This window comes from Camponotus vicinus, unplaced genomic scaffold (genome assembly GCF_025532165.1).
Source record: "Camponotus vicinus isolate PSW18456_S1 unplaced genomic scaffold, iyCamVici1.0 SCAF_9, whole genome shotgun sequence".
Taxonomy (NCBI): Eukaryota; Metazoa; Arthropoda; class Insecta; order Hymenoptera; family Formicidae; genus Camponotus; species Camponotus vicinus.
This window is the reverse complement of record NW_028141981.1, coordinates 5,317,411-5,340,516: the sequence shown is the minus strand read 5'-3', so window position 1 is coordinate 5,340,516 and position 23,106 is coordinate 5,317,411. Positions and strand designations below refer to the sequence as shown.

The window sequence follows — 23,106 nt, the reverse complement described above, 5'->3', positions numbered from 1 at the left end:
TCGTACGTACGTACGTTCGGTCGGTCGGTCCTGAAGAGTCGATGGAAGGCCAACAGCGGCAAGGGAAGAAGACAGGGCGTGGTCGCGATCTCCCGCACCGCGAAGCGCATTTATTTTGGTCGAGAAATTTCTCCCGCGTTCCCTCTGCTGTCACTGTCACTGACATCGTCTTCCTCTCTCGGTAGATTAAAAAAAATACTTAAAAGCAGCAATTAAACCGTTTCCTCTCGTCTCTAAGATCTTGACATACATTCATAATAAACTTTCCTTGCTATCTCTTTCGATAATATTTTGAGGAGATATATTAATATATATAAATATTGTTATACTCTATATTAATTACTAACAAATTTTTTTTTAAATATAATTAAAAAAAATATAATTAACTTTTTTTTGTAAAACTAAAGGCGTAATGTTTCATACGCCTGTATCTTTACTCAATTTTTCGCTATCCCTTCCTAACTTATCTTTCCTTTGCCCAGTTTTCAGTTTAGATCTCTTGGCATACGCCCTTTCTCGTTTTCTTTCTACGGTTTCCAATTGGCGGTTAGCACACGTGTGCACGCATGCGCGTATCGAATCGCATCGGAAGACGCGTCACGCGTTTCAAGTCTCGATCGCTTCGTCGCGTGAAAGAGAGATGGAGAACATGGATAGCGCCATGGCATGAAGATGGCATGCAATGAAGGAACGAAAATAGCGAGAGGGATAGAGAAAATGGAAGAGTGGAGGAGGAGAGCGGAATACCAGTGCAAGGAGAAATAAAAATAACCCTCTTCTGCCCCTTATCTTGTCCTCTCTCTTTTTCTCTTCGTTCCTTCCTTTGCATCTTGACAGAGCCACGTCCACTTTATGTCGAAAAAGAAGACACGAGATGGAGTGAGGACGAGATTCAGGAAATTTACGCCTGGATGATTATCGTTTGATCGAAGATCGATAAGCATCCGCTCGACTAGATAACTCTGTAGCGGATGGATTTAATTACCAATGGAATATTTAATCGGCTTATCTCAACCATGGATGCTTTCCAGACTAAGAAAGAAATATTATGTTGTTATTTGTGGGGGATACTTGGAACTAATTTAAATAAATTCATACCGATTCAAGTATGATCGTTTCTTCTTTCCATCGTTTTTTTCAAGAGTTTGTCATTTGGATGTTATATTAAATTCAATAATTACTTCATGTGAAATAAATATCTTAACATAAATATCTTAAATTTTCGGACATGATATGAAACGTCATTACAACAAGACTAATAAAAAATTGTTAGTTATTATTTTATGTATTTAAAAATAATAGATTTTTATTGTTTATGAAATTTTTATATTTGTCTAAATTTTTTCTTAGTTTGTTGTCAAAACGTTACATCATTGTAATTATAATTTATAATTTTTCTATAACTCCTATCATTTAGCACACACACATTTACAAAAGAAAGACACGAAAAAATAAATGATTATTCCCACAGCACGCACGTAAATATGCACATTAATTTTTATTATCGAAGAAATTATCAGGGTATTGCATATTAATTGATTTGCACAAGCAATTCCAAAAATAACCTCGATTCTGAACAGTATATCGCGTATGGAATCTCTTCAAGGCTTCACCAAATGAGACCCGGAATCGAACATCGTCATCGAACATCACATATATTTTATAAAACTCAAACAACATTCTCGCGATTGTACGAGAGATCTTGTCTGATCTCCATCTTTCTCTCTCTCGTTATGCCTATCAAACTTCATAGTTGGAAAGATTCGTTCTTCAATCTTTACATTTCGAGATATTTCCGCTTTCTTCATTAATGACAATCATTTATAAACAGATTCCGTTAATTAAAACAGTTTACATTTATCCCGAATAATCGCACAGTCCATTAAGATTTCCGTCGAATTCAACAGGAAATTTATCCGTTATACCTGCGTTAAAAATATTTATGGCTTTATTCTTCAAGAATTTCTCTTTTTGATGCTACGCAATAATACGACACATTTCATCATATTTCATATAAATGTGAAAATAACTTGTTGCAATAGTTGAGATAGTAATATAATGACCGTAATGAAGGGCCTTTATAATCGCGTATAATTCTCGCAGAGAGAATATTCCCGCAATGCCAACCCAATCTCAATATTGTAACCGCGAATTATTAGAAATGCCTTATTTCGTGTCACATGGGATGAGATGAAGGGGAAGAGGAAAAAAAATCAAGAATCGCTAATGTACGGACAAGCTAAGGACCTCTCATTACAAATCCCGTGCGGAGTATTTGATTACCGACGATGATAACAAATTTCAGTAATGCGCGTTGAGAACGAGGAGATAATTAATATCATCGAACGTGTCTCGCGTATAAAATACCCTTCGCTAAAGAGATGGACGTTTAAAGTAAGGCGGAGGAGGAGAGAAAGAGGAAACCGTGCTCGACGTACGCGTAGATGTAATCCAATGTGACACTGAAGCGGAAAGTAACGTCCCGAGGCAACGTAACGTCGACAGTGTACGACATGATGAACGAGCGCTCGTCGTGAATCATTTTATGAGTTTTATAATATTGGCCAGGTTTATATAGTCTGTTTCAAAAGTCACGCACTTTCACTGCGCCAATATGAAAAGAACGATGGTTGCTTCAATATTAGCCGATTTTAAAATTAAATAATGTGCAGATATAACATAAAAAATCTTATTTCTTAAATAAATTCAACTAAATTTAATTTTATTCATATAATAAAACGGCATACCTGTTAATTCCACCATTGGATTCGAAGACACACGCTCTTATAGCGATACGATTATAAAATCGCTAAAAATTCCAGATACACGCGGAGAAGAAGATTCCAGATTTCACTGATGGAGAACGGCCACGCTGAAAAGGGTTAAAGCGGGGAGGAAGGCGGAGAGAAGGTCGCGAAAACGATGTCAGCATGAAGAAACGCAATGCAAGACAAACGGGGGCTGGCGGGGGCCGAAAAAGAGTGTAAGCTGGTTCGCGCGCGCGGTTTTCTCCTTGGCCTCTGGATCGTGATCGTTTCCATCGGAGCAAGTCCAGCCGAGCAAGCAGCCTCATCGCGCCGGTAGCCTCAAGGGGCAGGGAAAAAAAACATGGACAAAGCCGACGCCACTCATGGCGAACGGATTTTTATATCGAGCACATACGGAGCTGCGTGCGTAATGCGTGTGCACGATGACTCGCGCGATGCTACATCAATCGTGTTGCAATATAAAACAGATTATATGTATTTAGCCCCGCATAGATTAATACGCAGGAATTAAACGATAATAAGAATTCTTTTTTATGCAGATTTTTTTTAATTATTTGGCAGAAATTGTATGAAAGATATTAAAATTAAAAAATTGAAGTTTCTGCAGATTTGTTTTCTTATCAGAATCGAATAATGCTAAATTCAATAATGTAAAGTTCAATAACATTCTTTTAAACTAATTTATTCGCAAATTAATACGAAAAAGAAGATCTGAATTTTTATACATGCCATAGCTAGATGCTCTTTTGAAATCGTTTGCGGACTGATCTTGATCGACATGTACCGGATTGCGCTCTTGTAAGGTGAAGAAAGCGGGTGCGCGTTTCAGTGATGAACTCCTTCCTCGAAGAGAGGGAGCGCAAAGGTATACTTTGTCCAGCAGTGTTGCACGTATCGCATCGGATTTCACGTGAGGTCTGTGGTTCCTTGGGAATGGATACTCGGTTATGGGTTACGATCGCGGCAGTTTGCACATATACTCAGTCACGGCTGGGATACTGCTGGGGTATACATAAGATAAATATATACGTGAAACCTTTCTCTCTCAATCCACCGATTAGTCCTTAAAAAACGTATAGATATAAAACAAGCTCTGAGAAGCTTGCGAAAATTTAATGACTAAAGAGAAAGACACGAGATATAGATAAATAAAGATAAAAAATGTACAAGAGTTTCATAATTATAATATCAATAACAAGTTATATAATAAAGAAGCATTAATTGAAAAATTGAGGAAAAATTTGTATTGATATTCTGTCTCATAATATTTAATCCCATAAGTATATTATTCTAAATCAATAGATATGCATATTAATAGATGCAGTTAGTCATCAGTTTATCCTGGAGAGGAAATGGATATCTGTGAGTTTCAATTACAGATTGTTTCTATATGTTTTTTGTACACTGTTTATGCCTACGATTAAGTGGTGTATTAAGAAAAGCAAGATCGAGCAAAGTACTTCCAAATTGCAGCTGTTCCGATTGCGATTCGATAATCACTCGCAAATTGACGATTTATTTAACAACGAAATTTACACTTATTGATGTTAACAGCGATGATTTTTAATAGTTCCAGTCTATAAAATCTACAAATAACAGATAAATTATGTTTTCATATTGTTAAATAATAAATAATTAATTATGGCATATACACATGAAAATATATAAATATAAAAAATATATATAAAATTAAATATCGAAATTTATTAAGAGAAAATGCATTTATAAATCTGCTGTAAAATTTCTAGCATCCATGCTGTTTTACTAACAGCTGTCAATAATGAAATTCAGAAATTCTTTATATCTCGTATTGTATTGATAGTTTTAAATTCTAAGATCGGTCTATGAATTATCTTTCAATAATAATTTTTCAAATATAAAAACTTGCTTATTTATTATTATTGTACCAACAGTAAATAAATAAGTTTTCATCATACCATCTTATTCCTATGCCCTTTCAAGAAACTCCATCTGTGAAAAGTTGAGCGAGTCGCTTTATGGCACACAAATTCCAAATTATTAAAAAAATAAACTCTAAATTTATTTTAGCTTAAAATATATCTTGGTCATGGTGTAAAAAGATTTTATGTTATTTATTTATTTTTTTTCGTTTAAGAAATAACATATATTAATATATATTAAACTTTCGCTCTCTCTAATAATTAAGTTTTCATATATTACTGAATATTCCTCCTTGTCTTCTATCTCATATCCTTCTCAAGATTGTCATAAATCCTTCTTTTATATATATATATATATATATATATATATATATATATATATATATATATATATATAAGTAATCAATATATCTCTTATTTGATAATTATAAAAATCAATATAATAAATACAGATATTTATATTAGTGTTTATATTAATATTTATGATGATGTTCTTGACACTTCACCAGTTCACTTTTCCCAAATAGTTCAGTCTAAAAAACAGATTCGTGTTGAGCATTTCATCGAGATGAGAACTCGCGTTCGATCGAGAACTTTCGAAATTACAGGACACTTACCTGTATATGTCGCATCGTACGAGTTTGCTGATTGTCTCGGAAAAAAAAACGAAAAATCAGAATATGCAAAGGTCGGGAGAGATTCATGCACGATCGCAGCTGTGCTGATGATGGCTCTGGCATGCCCTTACCTCTCCGCCCTATATGGATCTTAAGGGAGATTTCCTCGTGAAGAAAGAAGCAGGGGATCGAAGGTTGAGAAAATTGTGCGTTTATTAGTGAAGACGACGTTCGAGCAATCTCACCGCTTAATTTCATCGACGATGCCGACGCGAGGCCTCCGGAAGCCACGTTGAGATCCTAAATGAACAGCCCTGCTGGAGACAAGAGAAGAGAGAGCGAAGAGTCCGAGCATTCTCTTCGACATTCTGTATCACAAAATTTCTATATCACATACTTCTTGCGATTTGCTTAGAAAAATCGCAGCAAGTAAATGCAATTAAATCTCTCTGCCTATACAAAAGAGTTTATAATAATCAATTTAATGCAGAATCACGCAGTAGCAGTAATAATTACGACGATAATAATAATGAAGACAATAATAATAAGGCATTCACAAGTCTTAAAGGGACATTTACACTTATTTATACATATATCGTTATCGCTCTATCCTCTCCTCCTCTTGATCTAGTTACGCAATTCTCGTTGCTTACGATCTTCATTATATCACGTTCGTCTTCCGCTTCGGTGTCACGCGAATACGGCATATCGTCGACGTCAGAATTAAGATATCTTGAGAGATATTTACTAATTACCGTCGTCTTTCGTTTTCGGTCGCGGCGGACAGGCTGTTCTCGCGTCGAACAAAGAATCGGAGATTAAAAAGAGAGAATCGCGCTTCATTCTCTCACATTCTCACTGTTATTCCCATACGCTCGCATTCTGCATCTATGTGGAACATAGCACATGTTTTTTTGTATATTTATATATATATTTCTTTTCTCTCTTTTCATATTTATATATATATATATTTATATAATTATATTTATATTTATAATCATTAATCCTCTTCGTTCATTATATACCTATCTATATTATCTACAGGGCAGTAGCCAAACGCTGACTGACTGTGCGAGTGTTGTCGCTTGTGCTGTCCGCTCGCGACGATGCCGACGATTTGACTAGAGAGATGCGCGCTCATTTATCGTTCGCCCTCCCGTCATTGCGATGATCCTTGGGAGAGCACGTGCGCCTTTTGTGTGTGTTATGTATACGCTTGACATATCGCGAGATGTGTATACCGATGTATATACCGCGAATGGAGATTGGGCGGGCGCGCCGCGATGCGCTCGAACTTTACCGCTCTTTTGGTCGCTTTATTGATGACGACGAATATCATATTCCCGCTGTCCGTCAATGCGATTCAGCATTTTGTTGCGAAAAAGGTAAAAGCAAATAGTAATCGTTCTTTTGAGCTTACGATATGCCTCGGCCAAGCGTCGCTCTCTTCTCGATCGCGACGCGAAGATCGGTCTCATGATGAGATACAACAGTAGTAGCAAGTTTACGTCTGACATTTTTATCCAACGAAATGTGGCTGACACAAGTATAAACGCCGAGGAGTTTCTTAGGGAGGGGAGACATTATATTTAGCTAGATTTATATTTAACATTAGTTCCATGAGTCTGACACTTCTCTACCAACGTGCGCTCTCATTATAATGCAATGTTCGATATAAATTCTCTCTCCAGCGCGCTTAAATTACTTACCGTTGTCAAATACACAATGCCATGTGATAAATCTCAGACGTAGACCTACCACGAGGAGTGTAAGATTTCTGAAAATGGAAGGTAAACTCGAAGACGAAGGCAAAATTGTGTCCATGTGACGAGCGATCCGTCGAAGCACATCGCGGCCGAGAAGAAATCCTGGCGGACAGGCATCGTGATGCGAATCGCAAGTGATCATCAGTGACGATTGAGTCGTCGTGATTCTTTTTTTCTTTTTATTTTTTTAGATTCTATTCCGTACTTATATACGAATTAATGCTAAGAAGAATGCATTCGCGCCGCGACGACTCACCGCTTTTCGCCCTTTTACTTCTCTCTCTCTCTCTTTCTCTTTTTCTCATCACATTTTTTTTTCTTTTTGATCCGCATCAATGATGATAGTCTAATTTCGACGCTTTGATTTCGCGCGAGTTCGAGGGACACTTGGTATTTTTCTCGTGTTTAGGCCTTTTTCTTCCACAATCACGCGTATTCGGATCGCATTTTCGCGTGACGATGACTAGATTAGATTCTACACGAGCGTACGCGTATTGCGTCAGCGTGAGTACGTGTGTGCGTGTCTTCTGTACGTATATATTTTATATGTGCGTGTATTTGTGTGGTCGTGTGCGCGTTTGTGTGTAACATGTCCATTGAATTGAGTCGTTCTTCTCTTTGGTGATCGTCAAATTGGTTGGCTTCGACGCACGTTCGATCTTTGGTGTGTTCTCGCTGGCAGTAGCTCGATATCCGCCATGGGGATGACGCACCAGAAGCGACGAAGATCATCGTCCATCGGTAATTCTTCTGAAAACGCGATGGAAGCGAACGCCGAGGTATATTTAACGGAGAGCCGCAATCTCCTTCTTTCTCTCCCCCTTCCTCTCTCTTTCTCGACGCTCTTCTCGTTTTTTTGAATAAGTACGTATGATTTCGCGATCCCATTTTTCCTGAGGTGAGGAAGACTCGGACGCGAACTACTGGCGATTATAGAAAAACGCACGATCATAAAAAATACATTATATTTACGATGCGTTACCCTGACATTACAGCGGGCTGTAAAACAACGTTGAGACTCGATTTTCTTCCAATCACGGAAGATAAATGTCGTAGAAATAAGAGAAAGAGAGCAACCGGCAAATTCGATCTTGAGCAGATTAAATCTATACTCTCGTCAAGCCCTTGCTATAATCTAAGTTCACGGGAGACATGATCGAGTTTCGTTCAAGAGCATTCTGAGAGAGAATGAATATCAATTGTTTCGCGAAGCATTGATTTGTAAGCTTGTAGCACTTTCTTTCGTGGGGAAAATTAGATATTTTCTTGGAATTTTGAATGGATAATCATATGCAGCATATTACCATTATCGCTTCAATCAAATACCTCAAATAGTTGCAATTATGTGCTACATATTAGGAATATTTCATTTTGCCGCATATATTAGATTTAAATCAGATGGTCAATCTCTTTAATACGGCGAGTTCAATTCGAATCACATTTTTCCTATTTTACACATGCGCATTTGATTGAAAAATAGATAAAAGAGTTTTTCTAATTTTTCTTTTTTTTCTCTCAATACTTGCTAAGAAATGAAGAGATACTTTACCTATTTATAATGAATCATGATATATATATATATATATATATGAGCTATGTGAGATATAAGCTATGTGATTCAAATTGTATTCGCTTTCAAGAGAAGAGCGAAAAAGAGGAAGAAGGTCGTGAGCTCGAGTCGATCTCCTATGCGAACCTCTAAACTATAACGGCAACGAGGGAAGATTGTGTGACTCGAAGATCGACGGACTCGGGAGATTAATGGTATTCACGGCGGTGTCCGTCATCCCCGAACGATCGCGTGACCTTCCTTTCTCCGGCTACGATCCACCGCCCTGCGTGCATCCGCTTGCACCGAATCTTTGGAAGTGGAACGCCACGATTTGTGATCTACACGATCGATCGCGATCGCGATTTCGTACATTCAATCCATCATCATCATCATCAATATTATCATTATCATCATCATCGTCATCATCATCATCGGTGTTGTAATGGCTCATATGCAATGACGAGCGCGATTACGTGGCCCCGTTGCGCCTTCGCGTGGAAGAGCGATTCACTGAACAAGCTCCAGGCTCCCGTATGCGAGCGATTCGACAAACGATCAGAAAGATCGTCGTCGTCCACCCTAGAGGAATGGCCCCTCTTGGGAGAGATTAGCTTCATCGGCCATGTCCGCTTGGGCAATGATTCCTCACCTCGACGGAGGCTCTCCGTCGAGGAGAGTGTTGCCGATCGCGAACTCGCCGCCGAACGATTCTCGGCTGATTGACGCATGGTCTGAAGATGCTTTTGGTTTTGGAGGTCTTGGTTCGCGCCCCCAATGTCCTTGGACCATCCGTCACGATTACGTTGCTCCCCGTTTGCCTTTTGTTTTTCCACTACCATGCTCCTGTCCGGTGCTTGGGCTAGGTGGACTGCTGCTATTCAATCTGGCTACCCTCCGGTAAATCTCGCTGTTGACGAAACGCGGATACGAGTCCCGATGCATAAGGGTGTAGATTTGTAGCTGCGCATCGTCGAAAGTATGCGGTGTAGGTTCCACCATATTGCGATTCACGATCTCCCGTACCCGCGAATCCAGACTCACCTGCAAAAAATAAAGAGAATAAGTTGAATGAAATTTTTTGACACATATCATCAGTTCGTTTTTTTTATAAGAATATCCTGTAAAATTGTAAACTATTCCATCGTTTGCAAGCCTTAATCTATAGCACACTGTTTGCGTGCAACTCATATCTTTTTTGCATAAAAAATTAAGGCCTTATAATACTTTATGATAACTTACACGCGTCTTATAGAAAGGTGTTATAAGAAAAATTATATAAATTATAAAATCTTATGTTTTTAATTGAATGCATAATTATGATTTTTTTAAAAATAAACATGTATCTGATAATCTAGGATAAATAGATAATTTATAAATTGATTGATTTCTTTTGATTAATTTCAAATCGATTTTGCTTTAATAGAAATGGCAAAGCTCTAACACGTTCAAAGTTATAAAAGATTTAAGATGAAAAGCTTTTCGAGAATTATGGGTTGTAATATATGCACGAGATGCCTTTAACACGATCTTTTACGTTATCTCATAAAATTATCTACATGAATGTAATAACGCACGTATACTGTACAATTTGCCATAATGTTCGAATGGTAAAAGACGATTCGTGCATTTGCCCCGTTTGGACGATTGAACAGGTCGTTAAAGAGGTCACTGGGTCACTAGGTCAGTAGGTTAATATAGAAGAAATTATACACACACATACACACACAGTCACGCGCACCTGCAGTTTTTCTCGCAAACGGAACATTATATTGTAAAAGTATATCGAGAAAGACGTTACATCCCTTCACATCAAACAGTATTTAATTTTACTACATTATTTTTATAATTCTTACGCGTTCTTAACATTCGACTTTTGCATCCGATAAAATGGCGCAATTAGATCATGCATCCTATGTAATGTTATCGATTCTATCAAAGCTAACGACTCTAGAAGGGTAAGCAGGAATTATTTTATGAAATATAAGTGCTTATCCTTCAGCTAGTCAAAATAACAGATATTGATCGCATGCCATTATGTATGTCATTATATTTTACTAGATAAACGATTAGAAAAATAGAAAATTAGAAATTAAATATTTCTAGGTTGATGCTATCTCTTCGATCGAATGTATATTTAATAGTATATTTTTCCAAGGAAACAAAAAATGTGTTATATCAATATCGTGTTCAATGATAAGAAAACTTATTGAACAGATATTGAATAGATATTGTTAATATATACGCGACTTATATCGTATTATTTGATATTAAATAATATGCCAATATTTTTTATTCAGAAGTGATTGCTTTATTTTCGCGAGAAAAGTTTTATTAAAACAATGTAATGATTGTAAGCATATGTGTGTATGATTTCAACAAATTAAATTGATTAATTTGAAACACTTCAATTTTAAGTAAGTAAAATTAATTTGAGAATAGTATACATTTTTGAGAATAAGAATTTCTTTAATAAATATAATTGTTTTAATTTATAATTTTTTCTTTAGTAAATATCATTTATTTGTTCTAAAAGAAACTATTATTATTTGAATATACTGAGTACTGAATTATTTGAAACTATATAATTATTGAAATACTACTATTTAATAATATAATAAACAAAAATTAATTCATTTTGATTTCTTCTAAGTCTTTTAACAATTATACCTAATGAATACGTATAGATTCTATAAATTCTCGCGACAACGAGAACGGGGTTTCTTTTACTCACTTCCTTCGGCGAAAGTATGGATATGTATTCGTCGTAAATGTAGCGCGCCTTCTCCTCGATTGTCTCGGGATTGCTCTCTCGCTTGAGTTGCTCGCAGGCCAGCCAGAAGGCGATGTTCTCCTCGCTGTACTCGCTCACGAGAAACTCTTTAAAGAGCTTGCGTCCGGCGGCGTTCCTCATCAGTTTGTCGAAGGACGAGCCCCAGGCTCGGATCTCTTCCAAGCTGCAACAAGCTTCCAGGCCGCCGTCGAAGCCGTCGAGTCCGTCGAGACCGTTACCTGCACCTGCACCCGCGAGATCGGTGACGCCGATGCCGCCGCCATGCTCGCCGCCGACGCCGGCGTTGCCCTTCTTCTTGCCCTGATCACCCGCTCCACCGGTGCCCGAATTACCGCCGACTGCCGCCAAACTGAAACCATCAGCGCACAATTAGGTCTCGTTGTCGTTCAGGACATAAAATTGTGAAAATTGTTAAATAAATAACGAACAATTGATTTTTTGCAACGATTCAAAATTATTATTATTATTATGTGCATATATTTTATTAACGAAGATCGTTAATAAAATAGCTTGTTATTTCAAAATTTATATGCAATTTTATCTCTAATACTTTTCTTACTTTACTTTACTTCGATTCTTATTATACTTATTACTCTATAGTTGAAGTAAAAGTTTAGAAAATAGTAGAATGTGTTGATTTTGATTATTTTGTATTTTTTTTGCTATAAATAATATAATCTACTTTATCTATTTTTTTATTATAACAGATAATGCGGCGGAAACGGATTCGGTTCTAAAAGATCGGATTGAAATTTATTACGCGTTATCATGTCGATAACAATGACCGTAAATAATTGCATTAATTGTAACAATCATGCAATGATACCTGGTTATTCTTGTTTGACAAACACGAGCATGATAAAAAGAATACAAACAATGAAAATAATAATATACAGCAGGGGCAGGGAAAGAGAGGGATGTGTTGAAATGAATATTAAACTTGGTAATTTCGGGAAATGAGATGAAATGAGCGGCAGGGAGCAGGAGTATAATCTACTAGATGAATACGAATGCAATGGGGAATGATAATAAATGATTGACATTAAGATAGTTAATTTAACCGAAACTCCGATATAACGCGAGATACAAAGTGATATGAAAAGGTGGTATTGAACTGAGAGAAGATATTAGTTGTGTCGATAACAGAATAACATGGAAGAATCGGGTCATTGGAAAATTTTCTTGTGTTCGATGATGCGGCATTTACAAACCGCAAATGCGGAAATAAACGGCGATCTTAAACAATTCACATGATTTGGCCAAATGACGAAAATAATTCTCTTTCTGCTTTCTAATTTGAATTCATTAAATTCTATATTTACTTCTAAAAATTTTTCCATGATTAGAAAATAATATCTCGAATTTTTATATTCCTATATTCTTATATTTCTACATTTATATTAATATATTTTCCATCTTATTAATATTTAATATAAAATATTAACAAGTTACAAGAGTCTATTTTTTATTTGATTAATTCCATAAGTGAATGTAATACTACGTTTGCTTATGATTTTTTTGTTAAAAATTTTATCAATTTTAACGATAACAATTTAACGATAATTTTAACGATTTTTTTCAAAAAATGTGTTTCTTTGTTTTAACTTTAGACTGATATATATAATAAACAATTACTAAAAATCATATATTCGGATGTTATTATTTTTTAATAAAGTTTCAAAATTCTAGACTACCATTAGTTTGATGCCTTCAAAGGCTAAGAAAAAATACATTTGTTGCATAATATGAAACAAGTGACAAATCCTGAATGACGCTAAATTAAAGAGACTATTATACTTCAAAGTGCATTTTTAAAGATTTCTTTACTCCAATATAATAGTCAAGTATACATAGTCATGAACATATTTCCGCGGCGGCAATTCAGGAAACGCTGCCGGCATTTCAGGCAAACTCTTTCGGGTCGATGTCAGTCCGGAATGAATAGGCTATTCGCGTATAATCTGCAAAGATGGGTCGCAGAGGAAGGACGTGTGGTATGTGCATAACCCCGTTTCTGTGAGCTGTAATACGTGCATTATGATAGCATCGTCATCGACATAATAAACAAGTAACATTAACGCAGCAAGTAACATTAACAGTCCGTGGCCTGCTTACCATTTATTCCTACTTGTAGCATGAAACATAGAAAGATAATATGTAGATACGTCTGCGTGGCAATAAATGGATCATACACGCGAGTTTAAAGACAATGGACCGATATCGTTTCAATGACGAGAGGTTCAGTAGATGAAGTAAGCATGAAAATAGCCACGCGCACGATAACGATAATGGCGCGTTTTACTCGTTTTCATCTACCTTGCACTAGTGATTACAATGAAAGCTCTTTGTGCCGACTTGCTTTGTCAGTCATACTCGCGACAGCGACTATGTAGTTACAAAACGGAGAATTGAAGTTATACTTAGCACGATTCGGAAATCTACTCTTCGTGAACGATTTGCCCATTGTCATCTATGTGTATGTGAATGAAGTACTATTAATTATAGTTTAGACGCTTTGTACATCAGTGTGTTCACTTTGCGACAAGTTAAATCCATATAATCATTATTAAATAAGAACGAATCGATATTTCGTATTTATACATATTTTTAAAGGGAAAATTTTTGCATGAAATAAGCTTTTCGATTATAAATAAACTCTATTATTAAAGATTACATATTAATATTATGTAAAAAAGCGCTTAGGAAAAAAATGTCATTGCTTTTTTCAGGTCAGCAGTCTCTTTTAGAATCAATCGCATTGATGTACACAAAATGCAAGAGGGCAGGATCGATAATACCACGAGCAACTGCAACAACAGCACCAGCATAGGCAACAGTTGTCCTTCTTCGATCGGCCCATGAATCCGACTGCCTGGCGTTGTTGTTGCGACTGCTGTTGTGACGCAGGCGCCTGCTGTTGCTGCTGCTGTTGCGACTGCTGTTGCTGTTGAGACGACTGTTGCGGATTACTATGCTGCATCGTGGATCCCGAGGCTTGGCCTTGGTTCTGTGCACGGAGGCGACAACCACCAGCTACACCCTCGCCGCCTGTCCCGTGACTAACGCCGATTCCCATTGCAGTTGCACCGAGTCCACTCGACATCTGCAATCGACATTCGCCCTCTGAATCGACGTATCACGTGCGAACGAGCTTATTCCGATACTAAGAATAGGTGTACTAAATCAGCGGCTTCCGGAACACAATGGACTACTTGTCGGCTTCGTGATTTGATTTATTTATGTAAAGTGGTTGACATTAAGTTTTTGTAAAAACATACTTGGATATAAATATTAATAATATGCAATCGTTCTTTAATAAAGAGGTCGTAAAACTGATATTGCATCCAATTGATGCGTATAAGCCAAATTAAATAATCCTCTATATATATAGTTATAATAGAATCATTAACCGATATTAATAGTCAGATATTTTATTCTTTTTATGTCTTTACGTTGATATAATTAAATTGATATAAAAAGATGCAAGAGCCATTTTAATTGTAAGTCGAAAATGACTACGAAATCACGTAAGAAAGCGACGTGGAAGAATTTCGGAAAGAGAATGGATTTATTGGATATATCGAAATATGAAATCATATTCAACGTGAGAATCGTAATCATTAAATTCCGATTGAAGTAGTTTATATAAATTTCAGGAAAAACATGATCAATCGATTTATCTATGGCAACACGATAAAATCGTTTTAATCGAAATAAGCTGACTGTACGATAATTGACACATAAGCCTTCAAAAAGCAGCCAATTAGTTGGGATACGATTGTCGTGCGCTCAGCTGCACGTATCGATTGGCTCGTATTTTCAGCGCGGCCCGGCGATGGCGATATCGAAATGAGAGATGTAGCCAGAGATTTATTATTCTTTCGTCGTTCCGTTCGAGGTCTCCGGTATTTAAAATTCATGATCGCCAGACGGCTGAGCTGATCGATATTGGATTCTCAGAGAAAGTTTAAGGAGATGAATTAATTCCTTAATGCCATATTTAAGAACGGTCTCAATTCGAAATCAGTACACTCTCAATCCTTTCTCAAATAAATTTTCATATTTTAATCGCGCGTTCTAACTTCTGTTCTAATTTCCAACGCGAATCGATAATCTGTTTTCGTATTGACTTCCTCATTTTTTAATTTATGAAATATTATAGCGATAATCAACAAGAAAATATTTATCTTAATCATTAAAATCAGAATATGAAGTATCCTAGAATCGAGCATAATTGAGAATTTATTTTTCATACTTGAAACACGAGATACTTCGCGAACAACGCGAAACTCGTGCATAATTTCATTTCAGCATAGAGATTTTATTTCAGCGAAGAGAAAACCTTGAAGAAATATTCAGTGCGGTCTGTTCATTTCTTCCTATAAATAAAAAAAAATTCGCGGAATAAACTGAATATGTTGTCTGTATGATGCATGTAACTACATGCGGCCCTTTATTTTTATGCCACGTTGTATATCGATGACCCGTTCTCCATGCGGCCTCACGCGATAACGACCACATCGTACAGTCGCTTATATGGCATGTGGGCAGAGGTTGATAAACAGCGGGCAACGACGTAAAGTGTACACGTGTAGCCGCGAGTAAACGTGACGAAGCGTACGAATGAGCTGCGTAAGGACGAGAGAGAGATAGATGGAGGAGGAGGGACAAGGTAGATATGTGGAGCAATCAGGATCATTGAGATTAAACAGAGAACCGTTCAATTGCTTATAACACTGTATAAATCGGCGCGGTGATTTGGGATGATCGGGAAATAGAGGCCGGAAATTGCGCGTAGAGACTATGTGCAAAAACCGTATTTAGAGAACTGCGGATCTCTCATAAAAATACGCGATCGTTTATATATACAGAGCAAATTTCAGTTCGTATCTCCGAAAACGTGACTCCAGTTACGATAGCGTAACGATATAAATTTCAATAATCTCCGAGTATGATTTATTTTGGCAGACGTCGTGGAAACAAACCGTTGCTTACACTAGAGAACACCACGAAATTTAGGAAACACTTAGAGTTGAGCGATTGATGCGAACGATGAATTTTACATGAGTTTTAATAGCGCGCGTATAATGCTTATATATAATAATAATTTGCATTTGAGTTGCACGCGAATCTCTATATCTATAAGTTAAACGAAACTGAAATATATAAAATGAAATATATAAAAATATTAAAAAATAAAAATTAACTTTCTTAATCAAAATTCATATTTGTTCACTAAAGATTAATTTTGATAATTAATTAGTTAAAATAATAAACGCAAATATTATTACTGATTTATTTTGTTTTGAGTCATTAATAAACAAGATGACTCTCGTACAGACTAATATATTTTGACACGGGGGATGATTGACATTTTCGGATAAAATTTTGGACATTAATTTCGCGATCGCAGCTCCAATTGCAAACGCTGCCAATGCATTTAAAGTGATTCTGAAACAGCGATAGTGTTTACGCATAGCTGCGTGTCAACATGTCAATGGCCCAATGGCGTGTTGCCTTCGTGCAGCACGCAATCGCGGAGCACGTGCAACTACAACCCTCGCTTCCCTCTCCTACAACCGCTTCGTCCGATAATCTTGTAAATTTATTTCGATCGGGGAAAGTGTACGTGCGCACATCTATATAAATGAATTTGTCATGCTCTGCATGAACAGTAAGCTGCAAACGTTTCGATCAAGATTCTAATAAGTGATAATAAAGCTATTACGCGTTCTCGCTTTTTCTATGCGCGTTATTATTTCAAGATTTCAGAATGCGGACAAATGTCCATAAGCCTGTTGTCCAAAATTTTCCTAACTTGGATTTTTTTTGGCTTCAAATAATATTTATATAGATTATGCATAGATTACGCATACGATAAAAGTACAAGTTTCCGAATTGTCGTTTAATTTTTATCCTTGTAAAAAATACTTATTGTCGGCCATTTTCTCTGGGAAAACTCGGCCCATCTGAAAACTTATTCGTAATCTACATGTTATAAATTTTATTTTAAACGAAAAATAAAGTCCAACCTGGAGTTGGGAAAATTTTGAGCAACAGCTCTGTCCGCACTTTTTACAATATAATTCAATTTTATGATCGTGTAAGGTAATTTAAATACGATTGAATGCAATTTTGGTTTTCAATATTCGATTCAATTTTATTGTTTATATGCATGTTCCTAAATTAGAAAATTATTTGTAAAATTAATTTATTATTATTATATAATAAATCTTTTTAATTGGAATTTTTTTTATTAAAACAATATATTTAAAAAATTTTATTTTATTCCTGCCAATATAATGTTCGCATGCACATCTACTATATACGAAGAATACTATAGCGTTCCAGTTCGCTCTATTATAAAGTGAATAAGACTGCAATTAAAAAGCAAAGTGAAGGCTCAGATATAAACAATATAAGTGGAAAAGCAATAGGCCGTTATGAGACAAGTGTAGTAAACAGTGCACGCAAATGTTTAAAATATTTAAATTATTTAATGAACGTTTCGGTCCTAATTTGGACCATCTTCAGCATCTATTAACAAAAATTAATTGGAAAGAAAATATATTAAAAAAATTGAATAACATTACGATGCGAAAAATTAATAAAACGATGGTAAATTTCCCTTCGGTTCCAACCGTAAAGGATTATCTCAGATGTTATGAGAATAATTACTCAACGTTGACTGTGCTCTGCCTTTGTGGCTGTCAACGTTGACTAATTATTCTCATAACATCTGAGATATATAATCCATACTTTACGGTTGGAATCGGAGAAAAGTTTACCATCGTTTTATTAATTTTTCGCATCGTAATGTTATTCAATTTTTTAAATCTATTTTCTTTCCAATTAATCTTTATTAATAGATGCTGAAGATGGTCCAAATTAGGACCAAAGCGTTCATTAAATAATTTAAATATTTTAAACATTTGCGTGCACTGTTTACTGCGCTTGGCTCATAACGGCCTTTCCTTTTCCACTTAGACTGCAATTAAATTCTTTACGGATCAGCGCGATTACAGGGTTCCGTACTGATCTTCAACATCCTTTCTGCGGCAAAATAACAAAATGATAATACAATAATTCCTTCTCACCTCTATCATGTTCCATGCGTCTGAAAGCGAGTCCAGCTCGCTTCCCGCGTCCTTAGGATCAGCCTGATCGGCGCGTGGCCGGCGCGGCGCCGAGATAGGGGGGTGCGGGTGCGGGCACGGCCGCGGCACCCCGTGCCCGCGTTCGCGAGTGTCCCTCCCGATATGCGATCGTTCCTTTAGCCCGGTCCACCCGGGCCGCCTCGCCGGGCCTCGCCCGAAGCCCGCATGCTCCCAGCGCGCACCTCAACCGAATAGCGTAACAGCCTTAGATCACGTCGTCGCGAAGTCTTCACGGACTCGCGGACGGACACATAGGTACGTGCACCACGAGCCGATCGGTCGCCGAACGGATTCCTCGCCTCGGGCGAGGCGCTACTACGCCGACGATGATGGCGACGTCGCACGACGACACTGAACTGCGACGGACCCCGACGTGCGGAGGGTTACGTTGTCGATGTTGCGCATGATACTTTGCCCATTTCCCGCCTTCTTCCGCTTCTTGATGCTGCCGATCGTTCCCTCGTCGATCCGTTTCGTCGATACCACCCGTGTTACGATATCACTTTACCGTCGTCACCCTCTCTCGCGGCGCCCTCCACCCTCCTCTCTCGACGGGGTAGCCGCGCGCGCGGATCGACTGGTGTCGCGATAGGAGAGAAAGGGAGAGAAAAAGAGAGGCGAGAGTGCGTCGATACGAGATTCGTCACGGAGAGAAATAGGAAGCGGAGAATCCTTCCCTGTCGATGGCACCTGCTCTCAAGGATGAATGCGAGCAAATTCGCCGCACTCTTTGGAGATTCGCGAGTCCCGCGGTGGAATTTGGGAAATTCGTCAGTTCGGTCAACAAACTACGACCGAATCCTTGAACTTTAGGACGACGAGAATGTCGCACGCGATCGACCTATTACGTCTTTCGGCTACGCGATTTAAAGGCGCGGTCGCGCCGCGCCGCGTCACGCTCGCGGTCTCCGATCAACGCCGATCTCACACTCGGCGCTCGTTTTCCTCGCAGCTGGCGTAGGTGGTCGTACGCGGTATGACGTTCGATTTCGTCCTCCGTTACGTTTGACGAAATTATAAATAGATACTCGCGCGCCTGTTGGTACGCGAGGCGCTGGCGTGACTAGCTTGAGTGCCGCTGCTACTGCTGCTGCTGCTGCTGCTGCTGCCGTTGGCTTAAACCGCTGATGATGCTGTCGTTACGTCTGCCTCTATTGCTGATGTTGCTGATTGCGTTGACAGACGCCCGCGGAATTCAGTTGTGCGTATTTCGCAAACGCGGACGCGGAAGAAGATGAGAGAAAAGGATAAAGAAATACAAAGACAGGAAAAGGAAGAAAGATGATGAAAATGTTAGTGTTTGTAATTTGGCGAGAAAAGAGGAAATAGGAAAGAGTAAAAAATGAGAGAAAGGGAGGAAAGAGAGATGAAAGAGAGGAAGCAAGAGAGAGAGAGAGAGAGAAGGAAGGAGAGCGGAGCGTAAGCGAGTCGATGCGCTGGTTATTGATTGGCACAAGTCGAGAGGGAGAGACGAACTCGCGGCGCTGTCACACCGGCTAGGCAGACTGTCAAAGACTATCTTTGTGTTAACTTCCCGTCGATTGATCGCTTGATATCCTCTCGGAAGACTTTTGGACCGAGCGTCGATCTTATCTCCGCAAGATTGTTTAGGGTTGGAAAAGAGATTTTTAGGAAGATCTGCTTCAGGAAGATTTAGATTAGCGATGATAATTACAGAAATATCGGCTGATTCTCTCTTACAAATATTCAAATGACGAGAGGTAGCTCTGTCATTTCGGAGTATGGACGATGTTTCTTTCTAGATCTTCCTCAAGAGGGACGTAGTACGACGGAAGCGATGCAAAATCTGACGCAAGTGTTTGTTCGGACGAAAAAAAATCTGCGGAGAACACAACCCGACAGAGAGTATCTAATCTTCAGAGTAAGAAGATCGATATTGGTATTCGTCGCGATTGATCGTTGCGATTATGTCTCACGATTTTATCGCACGGTATTGCTGGAACACGTATCACACTGTTATGTACGCGTGTTATATCTTATCCTTATTTTTCTCCCTCTTTCTTCCTCTAACTCTCTCTTTCTCTATTTCTCTCTCCCTCCCTCCTTATCCCACTATCCGATACGTTCAAAGGCGTATCTGGAATTATCGCGTGTCCTCTCCTAGCCACCCTTTCTCCTGCGCGGCAACCGCTCGCCCTTGCTCCACTTTACGCGTGTCCCTCGTTATCACGGCCGGACCGACCCGGACGACGATTGGGAAAGCTTCGAAAGCTCGAAAGCTCCGCGACCCGCGATGATCTGTCGTCGGCCTCTCGTCCAGAGTTGGGCCAATATGGCGGTTACACGCGCTTACACGATGCCTTGGTCACCACTGCTTGCCCGTCTCGCGGACGATTCCAGCGACGCCGACGCGAGACGCCGCGATGCGAAGCTATCCGACGCGGATGCGTCTCCGCAGATCGCCAACGCCGCCGACGCCGACGCCGACGCCGCCACCGTCGTAGAACGCCGACGCCGACGCCGACGCTGACGCTGACGCCGACGCGGTGGTCGAGCCATCGAGCGTCGCGACGGCAGAGCCCGTGTTCGTGATCCTGCGTGCGAATGACCCGCCAATGTTGTCGCGATCCTTTGCTATGATCACAGCGGCGTCATTATGACGCGCTATGGTCGAACAGTTGTATGAATGATTGCGATGATAGAAACTCGCAACCGCGTCATTCCACTATTAGCTCCACTGAGGAAACATTATAAAAATACTATGATTTTATGACGCAATGATTTCTTAATGATAATTCTAATAATTATAATGGAATCATTTAAAATTAAAGATGAAATGTTAATTAATTACGCTATGATTGAGGTAGACTTTCCCAAGCGCAGACAAATAAAATCATAATGAAATATAAAAAAGTATAAAGATATCATTCAAGGAAAATGAATAAATTTATCTGTAGTAATTTATCTATAGTAATAGTAGACAATAATGTTAAGAGATGGATAAATTTGTTTTAAAATATCAAGAGGAATAATTTTAAAAAATATCAAGAAGACTTATATTAACGATCAATTAAGCTATTTTTGAAATAAAATTGTGATCGAATTCTGAAAGAACACTGAATATTTCGGTACGATATAGAATAATAAGCAAATCAGCTTTTAAATTATAGCGTTATTACGAATCTCAGAAAGGATTATATTATTTAATCTTTAAAATGCTTAACATATTTAACTCAATTTTTTACTCAAAAGAATTTATCCCAAATTTTTTTATTTAACATTTTTCAAACTTAATACGTCAAGTCTTAATGTTACTTACGTAAGAATTCTTAAATTTACAATATATTAATATGATTGTGAAACGTGTAATTGTTAAATATTGTTTTTACGCGCAATTTTTAATTTTGTTTTATACATGTGTAAGTTAAGAATGGTATTAAATAAAATTTTGTTTTGTGTCTTTATTTAAGATCATATCAAGTACTCAGACTTGAAGTTATTAATACATTTTCTCGATAAACTTTGAATATTATATATGGCGCGGCTAATAATAGATTAATAAACAAAGCTAATAATAAAAGTGATATAAACACTAGAAGAAAGCGAAAGTAACACGCATTTGTAACAATAATGATGCGAGGATTTTCGCAAAATATGAATAATAAGATTTTTTCATAATTATAAAAATCGTTACATTTTCTAAAGAGAGGCAAGCTTTATCATAAAATTGTGCTTAACATTTTTATGGAAATCTCGTCTCGTATTTTAGGAATATTATGTTTTCTCGTAGCAAATTTCATTTTTTCTCTTCTTTTTCTCCTTTTCCCTCCTCCTGTCCCCACCCTTGTTACATCACCGTTTTAGCGGCTTTTAAGTTAAGTAGTCCCGTATTCGTGGTGCGAGAGCGGAAATTTTTCCCGCGCGAAAGAGGACGTACCATCTCCTTCTTCCGGCGTTCGATCGATCATGCGACTGCGGCCAATACTAGATACCATCATCCATCCCTCCGTCAGTTTTTTCCACCTCGCGTTTACGTAAGGAAGAGATGCGGACGCGCGCCAGCGTAAGGGAATGTCTGAACGAGGCGGGGATCAATACGTCGCCGCCGGCAGCGATCAGATGCATTCCTAAATTGCGATTCGAAGACGCGGCGGAGATGCAGGTGCCGCGTCTTTCGCGTTTGCCCTCTTTGAATGACTTGCGCTCACGCGCGCAGGGCGGCCTCCGGTTCGACGATAACGAAGCAACGGGACGAAACGCTGAAAATTAATTTCAGACCCGCGTCACGGAACGTTACACATGGTAACACCGGGTGGAATGTAAATGAAGGTTTGCCGGCTACAACACCTCGGACTCAGTAGGGAACCAACCAAGAATGCCGACCAAGAAACAGCCTGGTTCTCTGGAAACGGTCGGTTTGGTCGATTGCTTGCTTATCGGTCGTAGTATGCTTCTGATAGCAGTGCTCTTGCCTTGGGTAGACTGATACTGCGTCTATGTACGTTAGTAGCGCCTTCCAAAATCCTAAGATTATATGCTACATCAGAGATGTAAACGTGTCGTTTTCGCTTGACATGTTAGTTCTAATCTGTA

General features: G+C 38.3%; 1 protein-coding gene and 1 long non-coding RNA gene across 4 annotated transcripts in view; one reads left to right on the top strand and one right to left on the bottom strand.

Moving 5' to 3' along the window:
* The window catches only part of LOC145977041 (uncharacterized), a 112,580-nt gene extending 97,847 nt beyond the window's left edge, over window positions 1–14,733 (top strand). The window contains exon 4 of one of the 2 annotated variants that reach the window (XR_014440392.1): window positions 14,125–14,733. This is a non-coding gene — a long non-coding RNA (uncharacterized LOC145977041). Of the gene's footprint in view, window positions 1–2,822; window positions 3,320–14,124 lie in introns of those variants that run through there. The other variant, XR_014440391.1, reaches the window with a different exon arrangement.
* Dhit (regulator of G protein signaling double hit) lies at window positions 5,477–21,233 on the bottom strand. Of its 2 annotated transcripts, none has more exons than XM_083108678.1 (4): window positions 18,493–21,233; window positions 14,194–14,498; window positions 11,336–11,744; window positions 5,477–9,645 (listed from the first exon to the last, which is right to left on the bottom strand). In XM_083108678.1, exons 1-4 carry the CDS (start codon window positions 18,499–18,501, stop codon window positions 9,403–9,405), a joined length of 966 nt encoding a protein of 321 aa, XP_082964804.1. In that variant the 5' UTR covers window positions 18,502–21,233; the 3' UTR covers window positions 5,477–9,402. The 2 variants fall into 2 exon arrangements, with proteins under 2 accessions (XP_082964804.1, XP_082964805.1); XM_083108679.1 differs by having other exon boundaries at window positions 14,197–14,498; window positions 18,493–21,074.
* Window positions 21,234–23,106: the final 1,873 nt, after the last annotated feature.